The sequence below is a fragment of the Drosophila willistoni genome, unplaced genomic scaffold (assembly GCF_018902025.1).
Source record: "Drosophila willistoni isolate 14030-0811.24 unplaced genomic scaffold, UCI_dwil_1.1 Seg569, whole genome shotgun sequence".
Classification (NCBI taxonomy): domain Eukaryota; kingdom Metazoa; phylum Arthropoda; class Insecta; order Diptera; family Drosophilidae; genus Drosophila; species Drosophila willistoni.
This window is the reverse complement of record NW_025814490.1, coordinates 143,147-160,141: the sequence shown is the minus strand read 5'-3', so window position 1 is coordinate 160,141 and position 16,995 is coordinate 143,147. Positions and strand designations below refer to the sequence as shown.

At 41.4% G+C, this 16,995-nt stretch overlaps 1 protein-coding gene across 1 annotated transcript; it reads right to left on the bottom strand.

The window, feature by feature from the left end:
* Positions 1–14,544: 14,544 nt before the first annotated feature.
* Positions 14,545–16,137, bottom strand: LOC124461617. The gene has a single exon (XM_047013130.1). It carries the CDS (start codon positions 16,135–16,137, stop codon positions 14,545–14,547), a length of 1,593 nt encoding a protein of 530 aa, XP_046869086.1.
* Positions 16,138–16,995: the final 858 nt, after the last annotated feature.

Genomic DNA, 16,995 nt, shown 5'->3' with positions numbered 1-16,995 from the left:
CCAAAAAGTTTTGGTTAAGGTGAAGAAAGAGGAAGACAAAGCATATGAAATAAAATAAGGCTTACGTATATATTGATTTTTTTGCATTAGAATTGTCAATGATTCTAAAAATTTTTTAAAATTTCTAATTTCTTTATTCGACCCATATTTGTATTTGAAAATAAGTAAACATCTGGATTGTTAGTGCAATTTTCTATCTTTTGCTCTTTACAATGGGGAAATTTGGTTGTTTGGTAGTTCGATTGGGCGTCTCGAGTAGCTTATCTTATTTAGGACCGGAATTCATCCAATTAGCTATTGCTTTCAGAGAGCTAAAAACAAGCGGACAGTGACAGAAATCGATATGTATAATTGATTATAAGTTTAAGTTATAATTTTTTATTTGATACTTAGAATAAGAAGTAGATGCAAATTTCAAGTAAAAACAAATTTCAAATAAAAATGCCCAATCCTGACTGGCCTAACTTTAATAAACCCGGAAACGGCAAATTTAAAAAATTTGCTCAAAAACTGAAAGTTCCTAAAATGGCGACAGATTGTCGCAACCAAATTATGAAGGATGCACGAAAATGTACTTAATTTAATGCTCGTCCAAAATTCCAAGGTTTTAAAGCGGACAAAGTTAAACCTAAGATCCAAACGAAGAAGGCGGTCTTTTCCGCTAATCCACAAGTAGTGTTTGCATTTGCTGCTACATAGCAGCAATTTCAATAAAAATATTACTCTGCTACCGCTACTGCTCTGATTTCGAAGATCTACGTAGCATAGCAGAGAGCACAAACGGAAAACGATTGCTCTTCTGCTCTGCTCCGTGGCATACATCGGAGCACGCAGCAATAGCAAGAGCAAAAAATTTTCGATACTCTATTTGTAGTTGTAGCAATAGCACAAGCATTAAAAGCGAGATGAGAGCGGAGCCAACAAAGTAAATTTTTGTGCTACTGCTCCTTTTCTGTTGCTCTCGTAGCAGTTTCGTAGTCGCTCTTGTAGCAACTTCGTAGTCGCTCTCATAGTAGATCTGTACTAGAGGTGGGCATGGGCCGAACTTTCACCCGCTCCCAAAAGCCCTAGCCCACCTCTTATCTGTACCAAATATAGCCGTTAAGACGTTAATTTCAAATTATACGAATTTATTTTTCATGACATTGGCTATACTATAGTATATATGTATACGAATAAAGCATATTAAAAAATTAAAAATTTCGTCTTCAAATGAAGGAAAGTTGTCGATGGCACGATCCAAATGAGATGAGTTTAGTTTAATCAGTAAAATATTTTCCAAAGTGTCGTGGTTTAACCTATTTCGATTGTCGGCCAGTACAAGTTTTAATAATGAAAATGCTCGTTCTATTGTGACCTACATAAATAAAATAAAACCAGAGGGCCGGGGCTAACTTCGACCGCGTAAAAGTTTGCATACCCTTGCAACTTTTTTGGTATCTTTTTCCTTACCTATAGCCTTCAAAATGGAAAAACGTTTTATCTAAAAAGGCTTCTGTTTGCGAAAGAACGGCCTACGATCTTAGTATAGGAAATAACGAAGATATTGATCAAAGTCACTGTTTTCCACCGATCGTTCCTATGGGAGCTATATGATATAGTCACCCGATCTTTATCAAATTTGTCACAGTTATATATGTGTAATAAACTGACCAATATTTAATTTCTCGACAATAGCTCAGAAAATACCGAAGTTATTGAGAAAAGTCACTGTTGGTGACTTTGGCGTTTGTATGGGAGCTATATGATATAGTGATCCGATCCGGCTGAATCCGAGATATACAACCCCTGCAGTATATACAAGCCTCCCTGCAAATTTCAGCTCTTTAGCTCTAACGGTCTAGGAGGAGTTTCCGTTGATCCAGACGGACGGACAGACGGACCGACGGACATGGCTATTTGAACTCGTCTCGTCGTGCCGATCAAGAATATATATACTTTATATGGTCGAATATGCTTCCTTCAATGCGTTGCACACTTCTGACCAAAATTAATATACCCTTTTTGCAAGGGTATAAAGATGTGACCATATTTCTTTCAGCTAAAACAATACTTCTTACTTGTGTTGGCGGAATGGCATAACATACTTTGCTCAGTTCATACAGTTCAGGATCAGACGACTTTCGTTCTCTCCAGAAGTTCAAAACATTAACATTTGCTTTCATGTAAGGAAGATTTAGGGTTTCGATTTTTGTATAAACATCCGTGCATTCATCTTTAGGCGATATTGTAGCTGCCACAAAGCATAAAAATTGCCATAGTTCAATTGCTCTTCTTGGAAGTTTACTATTGTTTTTTTCAGTGGGTTCATTATACATGTGTAGCAATCTATGAACTCCCACAACATAGAGCTAGCGTCAAAATTTTCATCTTCCGTTTTATTTTCGATTGCTTCAATTTCGCTCAAAACGTCCTTAGCTTTATGCAGTCTATCGATCAGTTCATACGTTGATCCCCACCTTGTGGGACAATCCAATTGAGGTAATTTTAGTTGACGAAACTCAAATACCTCACGATATCCATTTGATGGCTTACGAATGTATTTGGTCATGTTTCGACATTGAAGAATATAGTTTTTAATTTCTGCCTTTCTTAACACATCAAGTGCGCAAAGTTGTGCAGTATGTGCCGCACACCGGCATATTTGTATATTACCCACATGCAACTCATCTGGGGTCTCAAAATTATCCAATTTTTTCCGTATAGTCTATGTTTTTTTTTCTCTTCCTCTGCGCCTTGAAAATCATCACCAAATATAATATAACTTTGTGATAATATTTTTGTCGTTTTAATCATATTAGCTCCATTGTCTGATGTAATTGAAACAATTTGATTCAATCGGATATTGTACTTGTCCAAAGTTGCTATTATTTCTTTGGCCAGATTTTTTGATGTACTTCCACTAGCGCCTTTTATTTCAGACAAGCCTACACATAGCGTGTATCCGGGATACAATTTCAGTTTCATTAATAAATTGCGCACTTATTCCAAAAATATTACGGTTGAGCCGAGTTGCGCTACCTATTTTTAAAGACAGTAATCGGCCATGCATTTCTTGTTGCATTTCGGTGCGTATGTTTTCCGCCACATATTATACCCTTGCAAAAAGGGTATATTAATTTTGGTCAAAAGTGTGCAACGCATAGAAGGAAGCATCTCCGACCATATAAAGTATATATATTCTTGATCAGCACGAAGAGACGAGTTCAAATCGCCATGTCTGTCCGTCCGTCCGTCCGTCCGTCCGTCCGTCTGGATCAACTCAAACTCCTCCTAGACCGTAAGAGCTAAAGAGCTGAAATTTTGCATGTAGGCTTGTATATACTGCAGGCGTTGTATATCTCGGATTCAGCCGGATCGGATCACTATATCTTATAGCTCCCATACAAATGGCAAAGTCACGAACAGTGACTTTTCTTAATAACTTCGTTATTTTCTAAGCTATTGTCATGAAATTTAATATTGTTGAGTTAATTACACATATAAACGACTATGCCAAATTTGGTAAAGATCGGGTAACTATTTTATATAGCTCCCATAGGAACGATCTCTCGAAAACAGTGACTTTTGTCAATAACTTCGTTACTTTTGACGCGATTGCTTTCAAATTAAACATTTGTTAGTTTAATATATCCGTTAATGACTGTGCCAAATTTGATAAGGATCGGGTAACTATATCATATAGCTCCCATAAGAACGATCGGTGGAAAACAGTGACTTTGATCAATATCATCGTTATTTGCTATGCTAAGATTGTAGGCCGTTGTTTCGGAAACAGCTTTTTTAGATAAAACGTTTTTCCACCTTGATGGCTATAGGTAAGGAAAAAGTTACCAAAAAAGTTGCAAGGGTATACAAACTTTGACGCGGTCGAAGTTAGCCCCGGCCCTCTGGTTGTAGCATGTTTTGCATTTATTGCCATTTACTCGTTGTCTTGAATATCTATTCTTATTTTGTGCACTCCATAACCGATCACAAGATTTGCACTGTACATATGATGACCCATCGTCTTCAAAATATTTTAAAATATTAAACGAAGATTTGCGCGAAGCCGTGTTGACGCAAGAGACCAATTAATATTACTGCGTTTGTATAGGAAACTATAAGAAATGCGAATTATATTGAAGTGCTTTAATATTTGTTTTTCCGGCTTATTTTTAGGATTACTTTTTATAGTTTTTGCGTGCGTTGCGTCGTCTATGGGGCAGAGACCGGAAAGGAAAGAAAGAAATCAGAAGAAGAAAAGAAATCACTCCAGAGTTGATCTTTGGACTTTCACCTTGCGAAATACATTGATGCCTATCGCCAAGCAACTGTGAGTGTAGGCGCCAAATCCAAGAACCAAAAGCATTGGCTGAGTCATGTTACCCAGCGATCGTGGCCACTGCTAATATTGCAGATGCATCCGCTATACCTCTTGTCCATGTTAACTTGCATGTTGGATTTATCCCTGTTGTGCTCCCAGTTTGTGGAATTACAGTTTCCTCTGAATGTCGGGTGAAAGTTTAAGCCCATGGGCTGAGTTGGGTTGGATGTAACATTTCGGCCCATGCCCACCTCTAGTACAGATCTACTATGACTACTTGCTACGAGAGCGACTACGAAATTGCTACGAGAGCAACAGAAAAGGAAATGATCCGTAGCAGTTGCACAAAAATTTATTTTGTTTGCTCCGCTCTCATCTGGCTTTTAATGCTTGTGCTATTGCTACAACTACATATAGCGTACCGGAAATTTTTTGCTCTTGCTATTGCTCTGTGCTCCGACGATGTATGTTACGGAGCAGAGAAGAAGAGCAATCGTTTTCCGTTTGTGCTCTCTGATATGCTACGTAGCCCTTCGAAATCAGAGCAGTAGCGGGAGCAAAAAAAAACTCCGACGTAGCATAGCATTTTCAATCCCTGTCCACAAGTAATAGTAATGGCTCCTTTTGGCCACGTTTCCCGTGAGGTACTATCAAAGTGGAAAAAGGTTTAAGCTAAAAAGGCTAATGTTTCCGAAAGAACGGCCTACAATCTTAGCATAGGAAATAACGAAGATATTGATCAAAGTCACTGTTTTCCACCGATCGTTCCTATGGGAGCTATATGATATGGTTAACCGATCTTTATCAAATTCGGCGCAGTCATTAACAGATATATTAAACTAACAAATAATTAATTTGAAAGCAATCGCGGCAAATGTAACGAAGTTATTGACAAAAGTCACTGTTTTCGAAAGATCGTTTCTATGGGAGCCATATGATATAGTCACCCGATCTTGATCAAATTTCGCATAGTCGCTTATATGTGTAATTAACTTACTTATATCAAATTTAACGACAAGAGCTTAGAAAATAACAAAGTTATTAGGAAAAGTCTCTGTTCGTGACTTTGTCATTTGTATGGAAGCTATATGATATAGTGATCCGATCCGGCTGAATCCAAGATATACAACGCCTGCAGTATATACAAGCCTACATGCAAAATTTCAGCTCTATAGCTCTTACAGTCTAGGAGGAGTTTGCGATGATCCAGACAGACGGACAGACGGACGGACGGACATATTGATCAAAGTCACTGTTTTGAGCTCCTGTGAGCTATATGATATAGTAACCCGATCTTTATCAAATTCGGCACAGTCATTAGCAGTTATATTAAACTAACAAATGTTTAATTTGAAAGCAATCGCGTCAAAAGTAACGAAGTTATTGACAAAAGTCACTGTTTTCGAAAGATCGTTCCTATGGGAGCTATATGATACATTCACCCGATCTTGATCAAATTTGGCACAGTCGTTTATATGTGTAATTAACTCACCAATATTAAATTTCATGACAATAGTTATTAAGAAAAGTCACTGTTCGTGACTTTGCCATTTGTATGGGAGCCATATGATATAGTGATCCCATCCGGGTGAATCCGAGATATACAACGCCTGCAGTATATACAAGCCTACATGCAAAATTTCAGCTCTGTAGCTTTAACGGTCTAGAAAGAGTTTGCGTTGATCCAGACGGACGGACAGACGGACAGACGGACGGACGGACGGACGGACGGACGGACATGGCTATTTGAACTCGTCTCGTCGTGCTGATCAAGAATATATATACTTTATATGGTCGGAAATGCTTCCTTCTATGCGTTGCACACTTCTGACCAAAATTAATATACCCTTTTTGCAAATGTATAAAAAGAATGGCTTAAGGCCGCAGCAAATGTCGATGAACTGGAAAAGATCAAGAAAAGAGAGCTGGCCATCCGAAGAAGACACCAAGATAAATATCGCTAGAAATGACCAAAAAGTTTTGGTTAAGGTGAAGAAAGAGGAGGACAAAGCATATGAAAGAAAATAAGGCTTACGTATATATTGAAGTTTTTTGCATTAGAATTGACAATGATTCTACAAATTTTTTATAATTTTTATAATAACTTTTTTCGACCCATATTTGTATTTAAAAATAAGTAAACATCTGGATTTTTAATGCAATTTTATATCTTTTGCTCTTTACAATGGGGAAATTTGGTAACAACCAAACATGGTAGTTCGATTGGGCGTCCCGAGGAGCTCACCTTATTTAGGACCAGAATTCATCCAATTAGCTATTGCTTTGAGAGAACTAAAAACAGGCGGACATGGCCAATTTTTCTAGCTAGCAGACTGATGTACATTTTTACATTTGAGCAGTGACAGAAATCGATATGTATAATTGATTATAAGTTTAAGTTATATTTTTTTAGTTGATACTTAGAATAAGAAGTAGATGCACGAATATCCAAGTAAATGGTGGAAAAGTTTATCTTGAATAGGCCCTAATATGTAATAATTAGGAAGTAACCCCAAAAGCTTTCCTAAGTTGTTATGGTAACAATGGAATAAGTGTTTAATCCACTTAAAAGCCATTCCCTCAATATTCCACTGTAAATACAACTAGATTATAGACTATAATCAGTATTTTACTGTTAACCATTCATAGAAATAAAATTAAGACATAATATATTAGACTTAAATATAATATTTAATGGAATCACATCTAAAAGATGTTAATAGAAAGATTATTATGAAATCCTGATCAGACACTGACCGACAAAGGCAGTAGGCGGGAAAGTGAAAAATAAAAAGTGAAAAGTAGGCCATGTCCATTTGCCTAGTTTACCTGCCTCATTTCCTACTTCCATATTTCACATTCTAGAAAATCGTGTTCGAGAGTATAGTTCTAATAATTAAAACAAATTGCAAGTAAAAACAAATTTCAAGTAAAAACAAATTTCAAGTAAAAATGCCCAATCCTGACTGGCCTAACTTAAATAAACCCGGAAACGGCAAGCTTAAAAAATTTGCCCAAAAACTGAAGGTTCCAAAGATGGCCTTATATTGGCGCATCCAAATTATGAGGCCGATGCCAAAGTGGTGATGCACCAAAATGTGCTAAATTGAATGCTCGTCCAAACTTCCAAGGTTTTAAAGCGGACAAAGTTAAACCTAAGATCGAAGCGAAGAAGGCGGTAATTTCCCCTAATACGAAAGTAATTGTAATGGCTCCTTTTGGCCACGTTTCCCGTGGGGTACGCCCACTCACTAAAAGTTCGACTCCCACACCGAGGAGTATCAAGAAAAAACGTCGTGTGGCCGATAACTTGAAACAAATGGCGGTCAAAAGCCTGAAGTCAGTTGGTAAAGAAGTACAAAAAATAAAAAATAACCAGAGGGCCGTGGCTAACTTCGACCGCGTCAAAGTTTGTATACCCTTGCAACTTTTTTGGTAACTCTTTCCTTACCTATAGCTATCAAAGTGGAAAAACGTTTAAGCTAAAAAGGCTAATGTTTCCGAAAGAACGGCCTACAATCTTAGCATAGGAAATAACGAAGATATTGATCAAAGTCAGGGTTTTCCACCGATCGTTCCTATGAGAGCTATATGACATAGTTACCCGATCCTTATCAAATTCGGCACAGTTATTTACAGATATATTAAACTAACAAATGTTTAATTTGAAAGCAATCGCATCAAAAGACAAAAGTCACTGTTTTCGAAAGATCGTTCCTATGGGAGCTATATGATATAGTCACCCGATCTTGATCAAATTTGGCATAGTCGTTTATATGTGTAATTAACTCACCAATATTAAATTTCATGACAATAGCTGAGAAAATAACTAACGAAGTTATTATGAAAAGTCACTGTTCGTGACTTTGCCATTTGTATGGGAGCTATATGATATAGTGATCCGATCTGGCTGAATCCGAGATATACAACGCCTGCAGTATATACAAGCCTACATGCAAAATTTCAGCCCTGTAGCTCTTTCGGTCTAGGAGGAGTTTGCGTTGATCCAGACGGACGGACGGACGGCTATTTGAACTCGTCTCGTCGTGCTGATCAAGATTCTGTAATTCTTAATTCTGTAAGTAATTTCATGTTATTTTACAAATTTCTTATAACTAATAATTTTACAATCTCATTTCACACTTCACAACTGAACACGCGGTTCTTATGTATGTACTTAGATCAATGCAGCTGCGTATTTTTAGCGCTTATGTGTCTACTTATGTATAATAAAGTACCGCAAGAGTAAGATGAGAGAGAGAGTTTTAGAGTTTTTAAAGAGCGTCATTCTGTTTGTTCGGACAAAGTTCCGTTTTGTAGTACAGTGGTACAAAGTTTATTCGCAGGCCCGAATTTCGGCAACATTCCCCTCCCAGCAAGCGAGCCACTGGAGCTTGCTTCATCATTTCCGACATCGAGGACTGCTAACTTTACTGCTGGTCTGGAGAGGACACCTAATTGTGTCTGTACCTTCGCTTGGCGGACTTGACCATCCTCTGCGGTGGTCACTTCGACCACTCGACCCTTTGTCCAGGTATTACGACGCTGATTTTCGTCCACTATAAGTACGATGTCGCCTACACCAATTGGCTTTACTTTTTTATGCTACTTGGACCTTCGTGTTATGTTTGGTAGCATCTCTTTGACCCAGCGCTTCCGAAATAGGTTAGCGAACATCTCACTCTGGTGGAACGACCATTTATAGTCGATTTGTTCCGGATCGCAAATCGGTTTTTCTCCATTTGATGAGCCAAGCAACAGATGATTTGGCGTAAGAGCTTCTTGATCTTCGTCGTCCAGGGACACGTATGTCAGGGGCCTGGAGTTGACCGTCATTTTCACCTCTGCCATGGCGGTAAGAAGACTTTCATCTGAAAATTTTTGATTTGGTGTTATACGGTATAACACGGTTTTGACGGAACGCACCAAGCGCTCCCAGGCTCCTCCCATGTGAGGAGCTGACGGTGGGTTGAAGTACCACGATATTTCCTGCTGCGTCAATTCTCGATGCATTTTCGCATCATCCAGTTGAAGTTTGTCTCTAAGAAAGGCATCGGTCCCTCGAAAATTAGTCCCGTTATCGCTATATATTTCCTTTGGTGTGCCTCGGCGCGGTTTATGGCGTCTTAAGCCCATTAGGCATGAGTTTGTTGTTAGACTATGCACGATCTCAATGCTTATTGCTCGCATTGTGAGGCAGGTTATCAGCATGCCCCATCTTTTCAATGACTTTCTTCCATCGATGACTGTTAGCGGCCCAAAATAATCAACTCCTACATACGTAAACGCTGGCTTGAATGCACCCATTCTAGCCCTCGGTAGGGGCGCCATTAAGGGTGCAATAGGTCGAGCACTACTCAGCTTACATTGGTGGCAATTTCGACGGATCCCTTTAAGGAGAGGTCTTAGTTTTGGAATAAAATATTTTTGAGGCCTCATTTACTGTAGTCTCATGATTCATGTGATAGTATTTTTCATGGTAGTGCCGGACTATCAGCTTTGTAACCCAGTGTTGGGTGGGTAGAGCGATTCGTCCTTCAGGGATGCCAGCGAAGCGACTGGCTCGATCGCGTACGCACAATACTGCCTGGTCATTTAGGAAGAGTTATAACCTCCACAGTGGACTGCTCCGGCAAACGTGGTGGCCGTTTTCGATGGCTGTGTACTCTTCGTTGTAACATTCTTGTTGTATGTTCCGGTATAGAAACATTCTGGCTTCATTAATTTGGGATGCCAGTTGGTTTGTATTCTCATTTGATTTACGTATTTTGTTGATCAATTTCCCCTTATAGGCAAGCCAACATGCTATTGCCCTTGTCAATCGATTCCATTTTGAGAAGTACTCGTAATTTATTCTTGCTGGTCCCCTTCGCATGTGAAGGAAACGAGGACGCAGTTCCTCAGTGACTGTCCTTTCATTGGTAGTTTCCGTCGGCCAATCTGCCGGCGGTAGTTTTAAAATTTGGGTCCTTCGAACCATTGTGTATATGTTTCAGGCCTATGTTGTCGTTTGGTGGCGATGTCCGCAACATTTAGTTTGCTTGGTACCCATCTCCAGTTTCTGGCCTCGGTGAGCTCACATATCTCGGCTATCCTAAACATTACATATTGTTGATATCGTCGTGGGTCTCCATCGAGCCACGCTAGTACCGTTTTCGAGTCGGTCCATAAGTAACATTCCTCAAAGTCGATTTCATGTTGTGCTATTATGTTTTTCATCAGTCGTGCTCCAGTTACTGCTGCCTGTAGCTCCTAACGGGGTATCGAGGGCGGCTGCAACGGAGCTACCTTGGATTTGGCTGAAACGAGACTCAAAAGTATTTGGTTATTTTTTTCGATACGGAAATACGCAACGGCAGAGTAGGCGTCTTCTCCCGCATCCACGAATACGTGAATTTGAACTCGGCAGTCTTGTGCACGCCAATTTTTAAAATAGCATCCCGGAATTTGCAAGTTCTCTATCAAGGGTAAGAAGGACAGCCATGATTGCCACATATCCTGCAGATTGGGTGGTATTTCCTCATCCCAATGAATCTTCGATCGCCAAACTTGTTGGAGCAGTATTCTGAGATACATCATTATACAGGATACAAAACCCATGGGGTCAAAAACTGACATCAAAACTTGTAAAATTACCCTTTTGGTTGGTGCGACTTTTGTCGCTATTATGTTGCGCTTCAGGCGTACAACTTTAGTGCATAGGTGAAGGCATCTTGACGTGGGCTTCACCGCATGCCCAATATTTTCTCATAAGAGTGTATCTCTTCACTGTTAAAGAACTGTTTTTCTTCGTAGGTTGTTGTGTCGCGAAGCGCAGCGAGTACCCGTTTGGAATTCGAACACCACTTGCGCATATGGAAACCTCCGCGTGCATGGACTTCTCTAACTTCTTTCGCTAATGTAATGGCTTCTTCTTCTGAATGGCATGAATCGATGTAGTCGTCTACGTAGTGACTTCTCTGAATAGCTTTAGCTGCCGAAGGAAACTCGTCTGCGTGTTTTTTAGCGTTCAGGTCGCGCACATAGTGCTCTATACAGGGGGAGCACGTGGCTCCAAATGTCAACACATTGAATTGGAAAGTTTCTATGACGCCTGTTGTCTGATTTTGCCATAGGAATCGGTGTGCTTTAGCGTCTTGTTCTCTTACTGCTATTCGATGGAACATTTCGGCGATGTCACCGCTCACGCCAATTGCTCTCATTCTAAAGTTATACATAATCTGCAGCAAGGGCACGAGTAAATCGGGTCCCTTCAGAAGAAATCATTTAGGGCTACTCCTGTAGCCACACCAATCTGATCAGGTTTATGTGGATTTCGTACAGTAAAAATGGGCAAGTACCATGCATTTTCGGGTTTCTCCAGGACTTCCTCCTCTGTCAACTTTCTGGCATATCCTTTAGCTATCAAGTTTTGTAGCTCACTTGCAAAAGGAGGGTCTGCTGCCATTTTCTTTTGCATGCATAAGAGTCGTCGTTTTGCTAGCGGCAGGCTATTTGGAAATACACGGGGACCATCTTTCCAAAGCAATCCCGTGGTGTACATCCGCGAGCTGTAACTAACAGTGTCCTCCAGAATCTGTAGAGATCGCTCTTCATCAGGGGACTTGGTAAACATCGGCGGTGATTTTTCCTCCGTTAGCAAATGTTTTTAACCATCTCATGCAAATCCAGATCGCATTGACACCGATGCAGGTTGAGTCCTCCACCAGATCGTCCCAATCCGCCATATATAGTCCATCCTAGTCTCGTTTTTGCAGCAATTGGTTGCTGCCATTTTCCTTCGCGCACTATTAGCGAAGCTATGAGATTCGGATTATTACTGCCTATTATCATTTGAGGCATTGCGTTAACAAAGCTCGGGATAGGCAAGTTTTTTAAGTGCGGATATCTTTGTTTTATTCTATCTGCTATCATCGTCTCGGCTGAGAGACCAATGGACTTAACTGTGCAGACTTCATTTACTTTAAATAATTTATTACCTTGTTTTGAGATTCTCAAGTTCAGCTGCTTGGATTCCGGCTCCTGCCGACTAACATCGCCGGTCCATCTAATGCATAGGGGATTGACGAAACCTTTCACTTCAAGCGCATCAGCCAATTTTTCTTCTACAAGTGTAGAGTCGATCCGTCGTCCATAAATGCGTAGATATCGACGGATTTCGAATTGGAGTGCAAAGTGACTGGAACGATTCGAACATAGCATTCTGGCTGGTTGGTTAGTGATCCACGATGATTGTGCAGGACGCTTTCCGCTTTGCCCTAATGGTAGCGCACATATTTTTAACCGCAAATGCAAACTCGATCAGCGGTTCCAGCTTGCCCTTTGGAGGAGGCAAATTTCGCCCATTCTCCATCAACAGTTTTATTATGTGTTCCGGGCGTCCAAAGTACATTCTCAAAGTTGAGAGTACTACAACGCTCGGCAGCATTTCTGGGAACAGTAATTGTGTCTGTACCTTCGCTTGGCGGACTTGACCATCCTCTGCGGTGGTCACTTCGACCACTCGACCCTTTGTCCAGGTATTACGACGCTGATTTTCGTCCACTATAAGTACGATGTCGCCTACACCAATTGGCTTTACTTTTTTATGCTACTTGGACCTTCGTGTTATGTTTGGTAGCATCTCTTTGACCCAGCGCTTCCGAAATAGGTTAGCGAACATCTCACTCTGGTGGAACGACCATTTATAGTCGATTTGTTCCGGATCGCAAATCGGTTTTTCTCCGTTTGATGAGCCAAGCAACAGATGATTTGGCGTAAGAGCTTCTTGATCTTCGTCGTCCAGGGACACGTATGTCAGGGGCCTGGAGTTGACCGTCATTTTCACCTCTGCCATGGCGGTAAGAAGACTTTCATCTGAAAATTTTTGATTTGGTGTTATACGGTATAACACGGTTTTGACGGAACGCACCAAGCGCTCCCAGGCTCCTCCCATGTGAGGAGCTGACGGTGGGTTGAAGTACCACGATATTTCCTGCTGCGTCAATTCTCGATGCATTTTCGAATCATCCAGTTGAAGTTTGTCTCTAAGAAAGGCATCGGTCCCTCGAAAATTAGTCCCGTTATCGCTATATATTTCCTTTGGTGTGCCTCGGCGCGGTTTATGGCGTCTTAAGCCCATTAGGCATGAGTTTGTTGTTAGACTATGCACGATCTCAATGCTTATTGCTCGCATTGTGAGGCAGGTTATCAGCATGCCCCATCTTTTCAATGACTTTCTTCCATCGATGACTGTTAGCGGCCCAAAATAATCAACTCCTACATACGTAAACGCTGGCTTGAATGCACCCATTCTAGCCCTCGGTAGGGGCGCCATTAAGGGTGCAATAGGTCGAGCACTACTCAGCTTACATTGGTGGCAATTTCGACGGATCCCTTTAAGGAGAGGTCTTAGTTTTGGAATAAAATATTTTTGAGGCCTCATTTACTGTAGTCTCATGATTCATGTGATAGTATTTTTCATGGTAGTGCCGGACTATCAGCTTTGTAACCCAGTGTTGGGTGGGTAGAGCGATTCGTCCTTCAGGGATGCCAGCGAAGCGACTGGCTCGATCGCGTACGCACAATACTGCCTGGTCATTTAGGAAGAGTTATAACCTCCACAGTGGACTGCTCCGGCAAACGTGGTGGCCGTTTTCGATGGCTGTGTACTCTTCGTTGTAACATTCTTGTTGTATGTTCCGGTATAGAAACATTCTGGCTTCATTAATTTGGGATGCCAGTTGGTTTGTATTCTCATTTGATTTACGTATTTTGTTGATCAATTTCCCCTTATAGGCAAGCCAACATGCTATTGCCCTTGTCAATCGATTCCATTTTGAGAAGTACTCGTAATTTATTCTTGCTGGTCCCCTTCGCATGTGAAGGAAACGAGGACGCAGTTCCTCAGTGACTGTCCTTTCATTGGTAGTTTCCGTCGGCCAATCTGCCGGCGGTAGTTTTAAAAATTTGGGTCCTTCGAACCATTGTGTATATGTTTCAGGCCTATGTTGTCGTTTGGTGGCGATGTCCGCAACATTTAGTTTGCTTGGTACCCATCTCCAGTTTCTGGCCTCGGTGAGCTCACATATCTCGGCTATCCTAAACATTACATATTGTTGATATCGTCGTGGGTCTCCATCGAGCCACGCTAGTACCGTTTTCGAGTCGGTCCATAAGTAACATTCCTCAAAGTCGATTTCATGTTGTGCTATTATGTTTTTCATCAGTCGTGCTCCAGTTACTGCTGCCTGTAGCTCCTAACGGGGTATCGAGGGCGGCTGCAACGGAGCTACCTTGGATTTGGCTGAAACGAGACTCAAAAGTATTTGGTTATTTTTTTCGATACGGAAATACGCAACGGCAGAGTAGGCGTCTTCTCCCGCATCCACGAATACGTGAATTTGAACTCGGCAGTCTTGTGCACGCCAATTTTTAAAATAGCATCCCGGAATTTGCAAGTTCTCTATCAAGGGTAAGAAGGACAGCCATGATTGCCACATATCCTGCAGATTGGGTGGTATTTCCTCATCCCAATGAATCTTCGATCGCCAAACTTGTTGGAGCAGTATTCTGAGATACATCATTATACAGGATACAAAACCCATGGGGTCAAAAACTGACATCAAAACTTGTAAAATTACCCTTTTGGTTGGTGCGACTTTTGTCGCTATTATGTTGCGCTTCAGGCGTACAAACTTTAGGGCATAGGTGAAGGCATCTTGACGTGGGCTCCACCGCATGCCCAATATTTTCTCATAAGAGTGTATCTCTTCACTGTTAAAGAACTGTTTTTCTTCGTAGGTTGTTGTGTCGCGAAGCGCAGCGAGTACCCGTTTGGAATTCGAACACCACTTGCGCATATGGAAACCTCCGCGTCCATGGACTTCTCTAACTTCTTTCGCTAATGTAATGGCTTCTTCTTCTGAATGGCATGAATCGATGTAGTCGTCTACGTAGTGACTTCTCTGAATAGCTTTAGCTGCCGAAGGAAACTCGTCTGCGTGTTTTTTAGCGTTCAGGTCGCGCACATAGTGCTCTATACAGGGGGAGCACGTGGCTCCAAATGTCAACACATTGAATTGGAAAGTTTCTATGACGCCTGTTGTCTGATTTTGCCATAGGAATCGGTGTGCTTTAGCGTCTTGTTCTCTTACTGCTATTCGATGGAACATTTCGGCGATGTCACCGCTCACGCCAATTGCTCTCGTTCTAAAGTTATACATAATCTGCAGCAAGGGCACGAGTAAATCGGGTCCCTTCAGAAGAAAATCATTTAGGGCTACTCCTGTAGCCACACCAATCTGATCAGGTTTATGTGGATTTCGTACAGTAAAAATGGGCAAGTACCATGCATTTTCGGGTTTCTCCAGGACTTCTTCCTCTGTCAACTTTCTGGCATATCCTTTAGCTATCAAGTTTTGTAGCTCACTTGCAAAAGGAGGGTCTGCTGCCATTTTCTTTTGCATGCATAAGAGTCGTCGTTTTGCTAGCGGCAGGCTATTTGGAAATACACGGGGACCATCTTTCCAAAGCAATCCCGTGGTGTACATCCGCGAGCTGTAACTAACAGTGTCCTCCAGAATCTGTAGAGATCGCTCTTCATCAGGGGACTTGGTAAACATCGGCGGTGATTTTTCCTCCGTTAGCAAATGTTTTTTAACCATCTCATGCAAATCCAGATCGCATTGACACCGATGCAGGTTGAGTCCTCCACCAGATCGTCCCAATCCGCCATATATAGTCCATCCTAGTCTCGTTTTTGCAGCAATTGGTTGCTGCCATTTTCCTTCGCGCACTATTAGCGAAGCTATGAGATTCGGATTATTACTGCCTATTATCATTTGAGGCATTGCGTTAACAAAGCTCGGGATAGGCAAGTTTTTTAAGTGCGGATATCTTTGTTTTATTCTATCTGCTATCATCGTCTCGGCTGAGAGACCAATGGACTTAACTGTGCAGACTTCATTTACTTTAAATAATTTATTACCTTGTTTTGAGATTCTCAAGTTCAGCTGCTTGGATTCCGGCTCCTGCCGACTAACATCGCCGGTCCATCTAATGCATAGGGGATTGACGAAAGTGTAGAGTCGATCCGTCGTCCATAAATGCGTAGATATCGACGGATTTCGAATTGGAGTGCAAAGTGACTGGAACGATTCGAACATAGCATTCTGGCTGGTTGGTTAGTGATCCACGATGATTGTGCAGGACGCTTTCCGCTTTGCCCTAATGGTAGCGCACATATTTTTAACCGCAAATGCAAACTCGATCAGCGGTTCCAGCTTGCCCTTTGGAGGAGGCAAATTTCGCCCATTCTCCATCAACAGTTTTATTATGTGTTCCGGGCGTCCAAAGTACATTCTCAAAGTTGAGAGTACTACAACGCTCGGCAGCATTTCTGGGAACAGTAAGCTGTCTCGAACGGCTTCAAGGGCCCTACCTTTCAGACATCTCTGCAGACGCATAGCGTTCTCCTCGTTGCTGTATCCACCGATCCGGGTGCTAGTTTCATAGGTGCTTATGAAAAGTGGCCATTCTCTTGGATCTCCTTTGAAAACTGGTAATTCTCTCGGCGTTGATTGTCGAGCAGCTACTTGTTGTGTTGTTATGCCATTGGCTTTGCACGGCATGCTCTGCGCTCTGGTACTCGTCGCCTGTGGAGTGTTGGTGGCACTGTCATCCGTCATCATTATGTAACGAGGTATTCC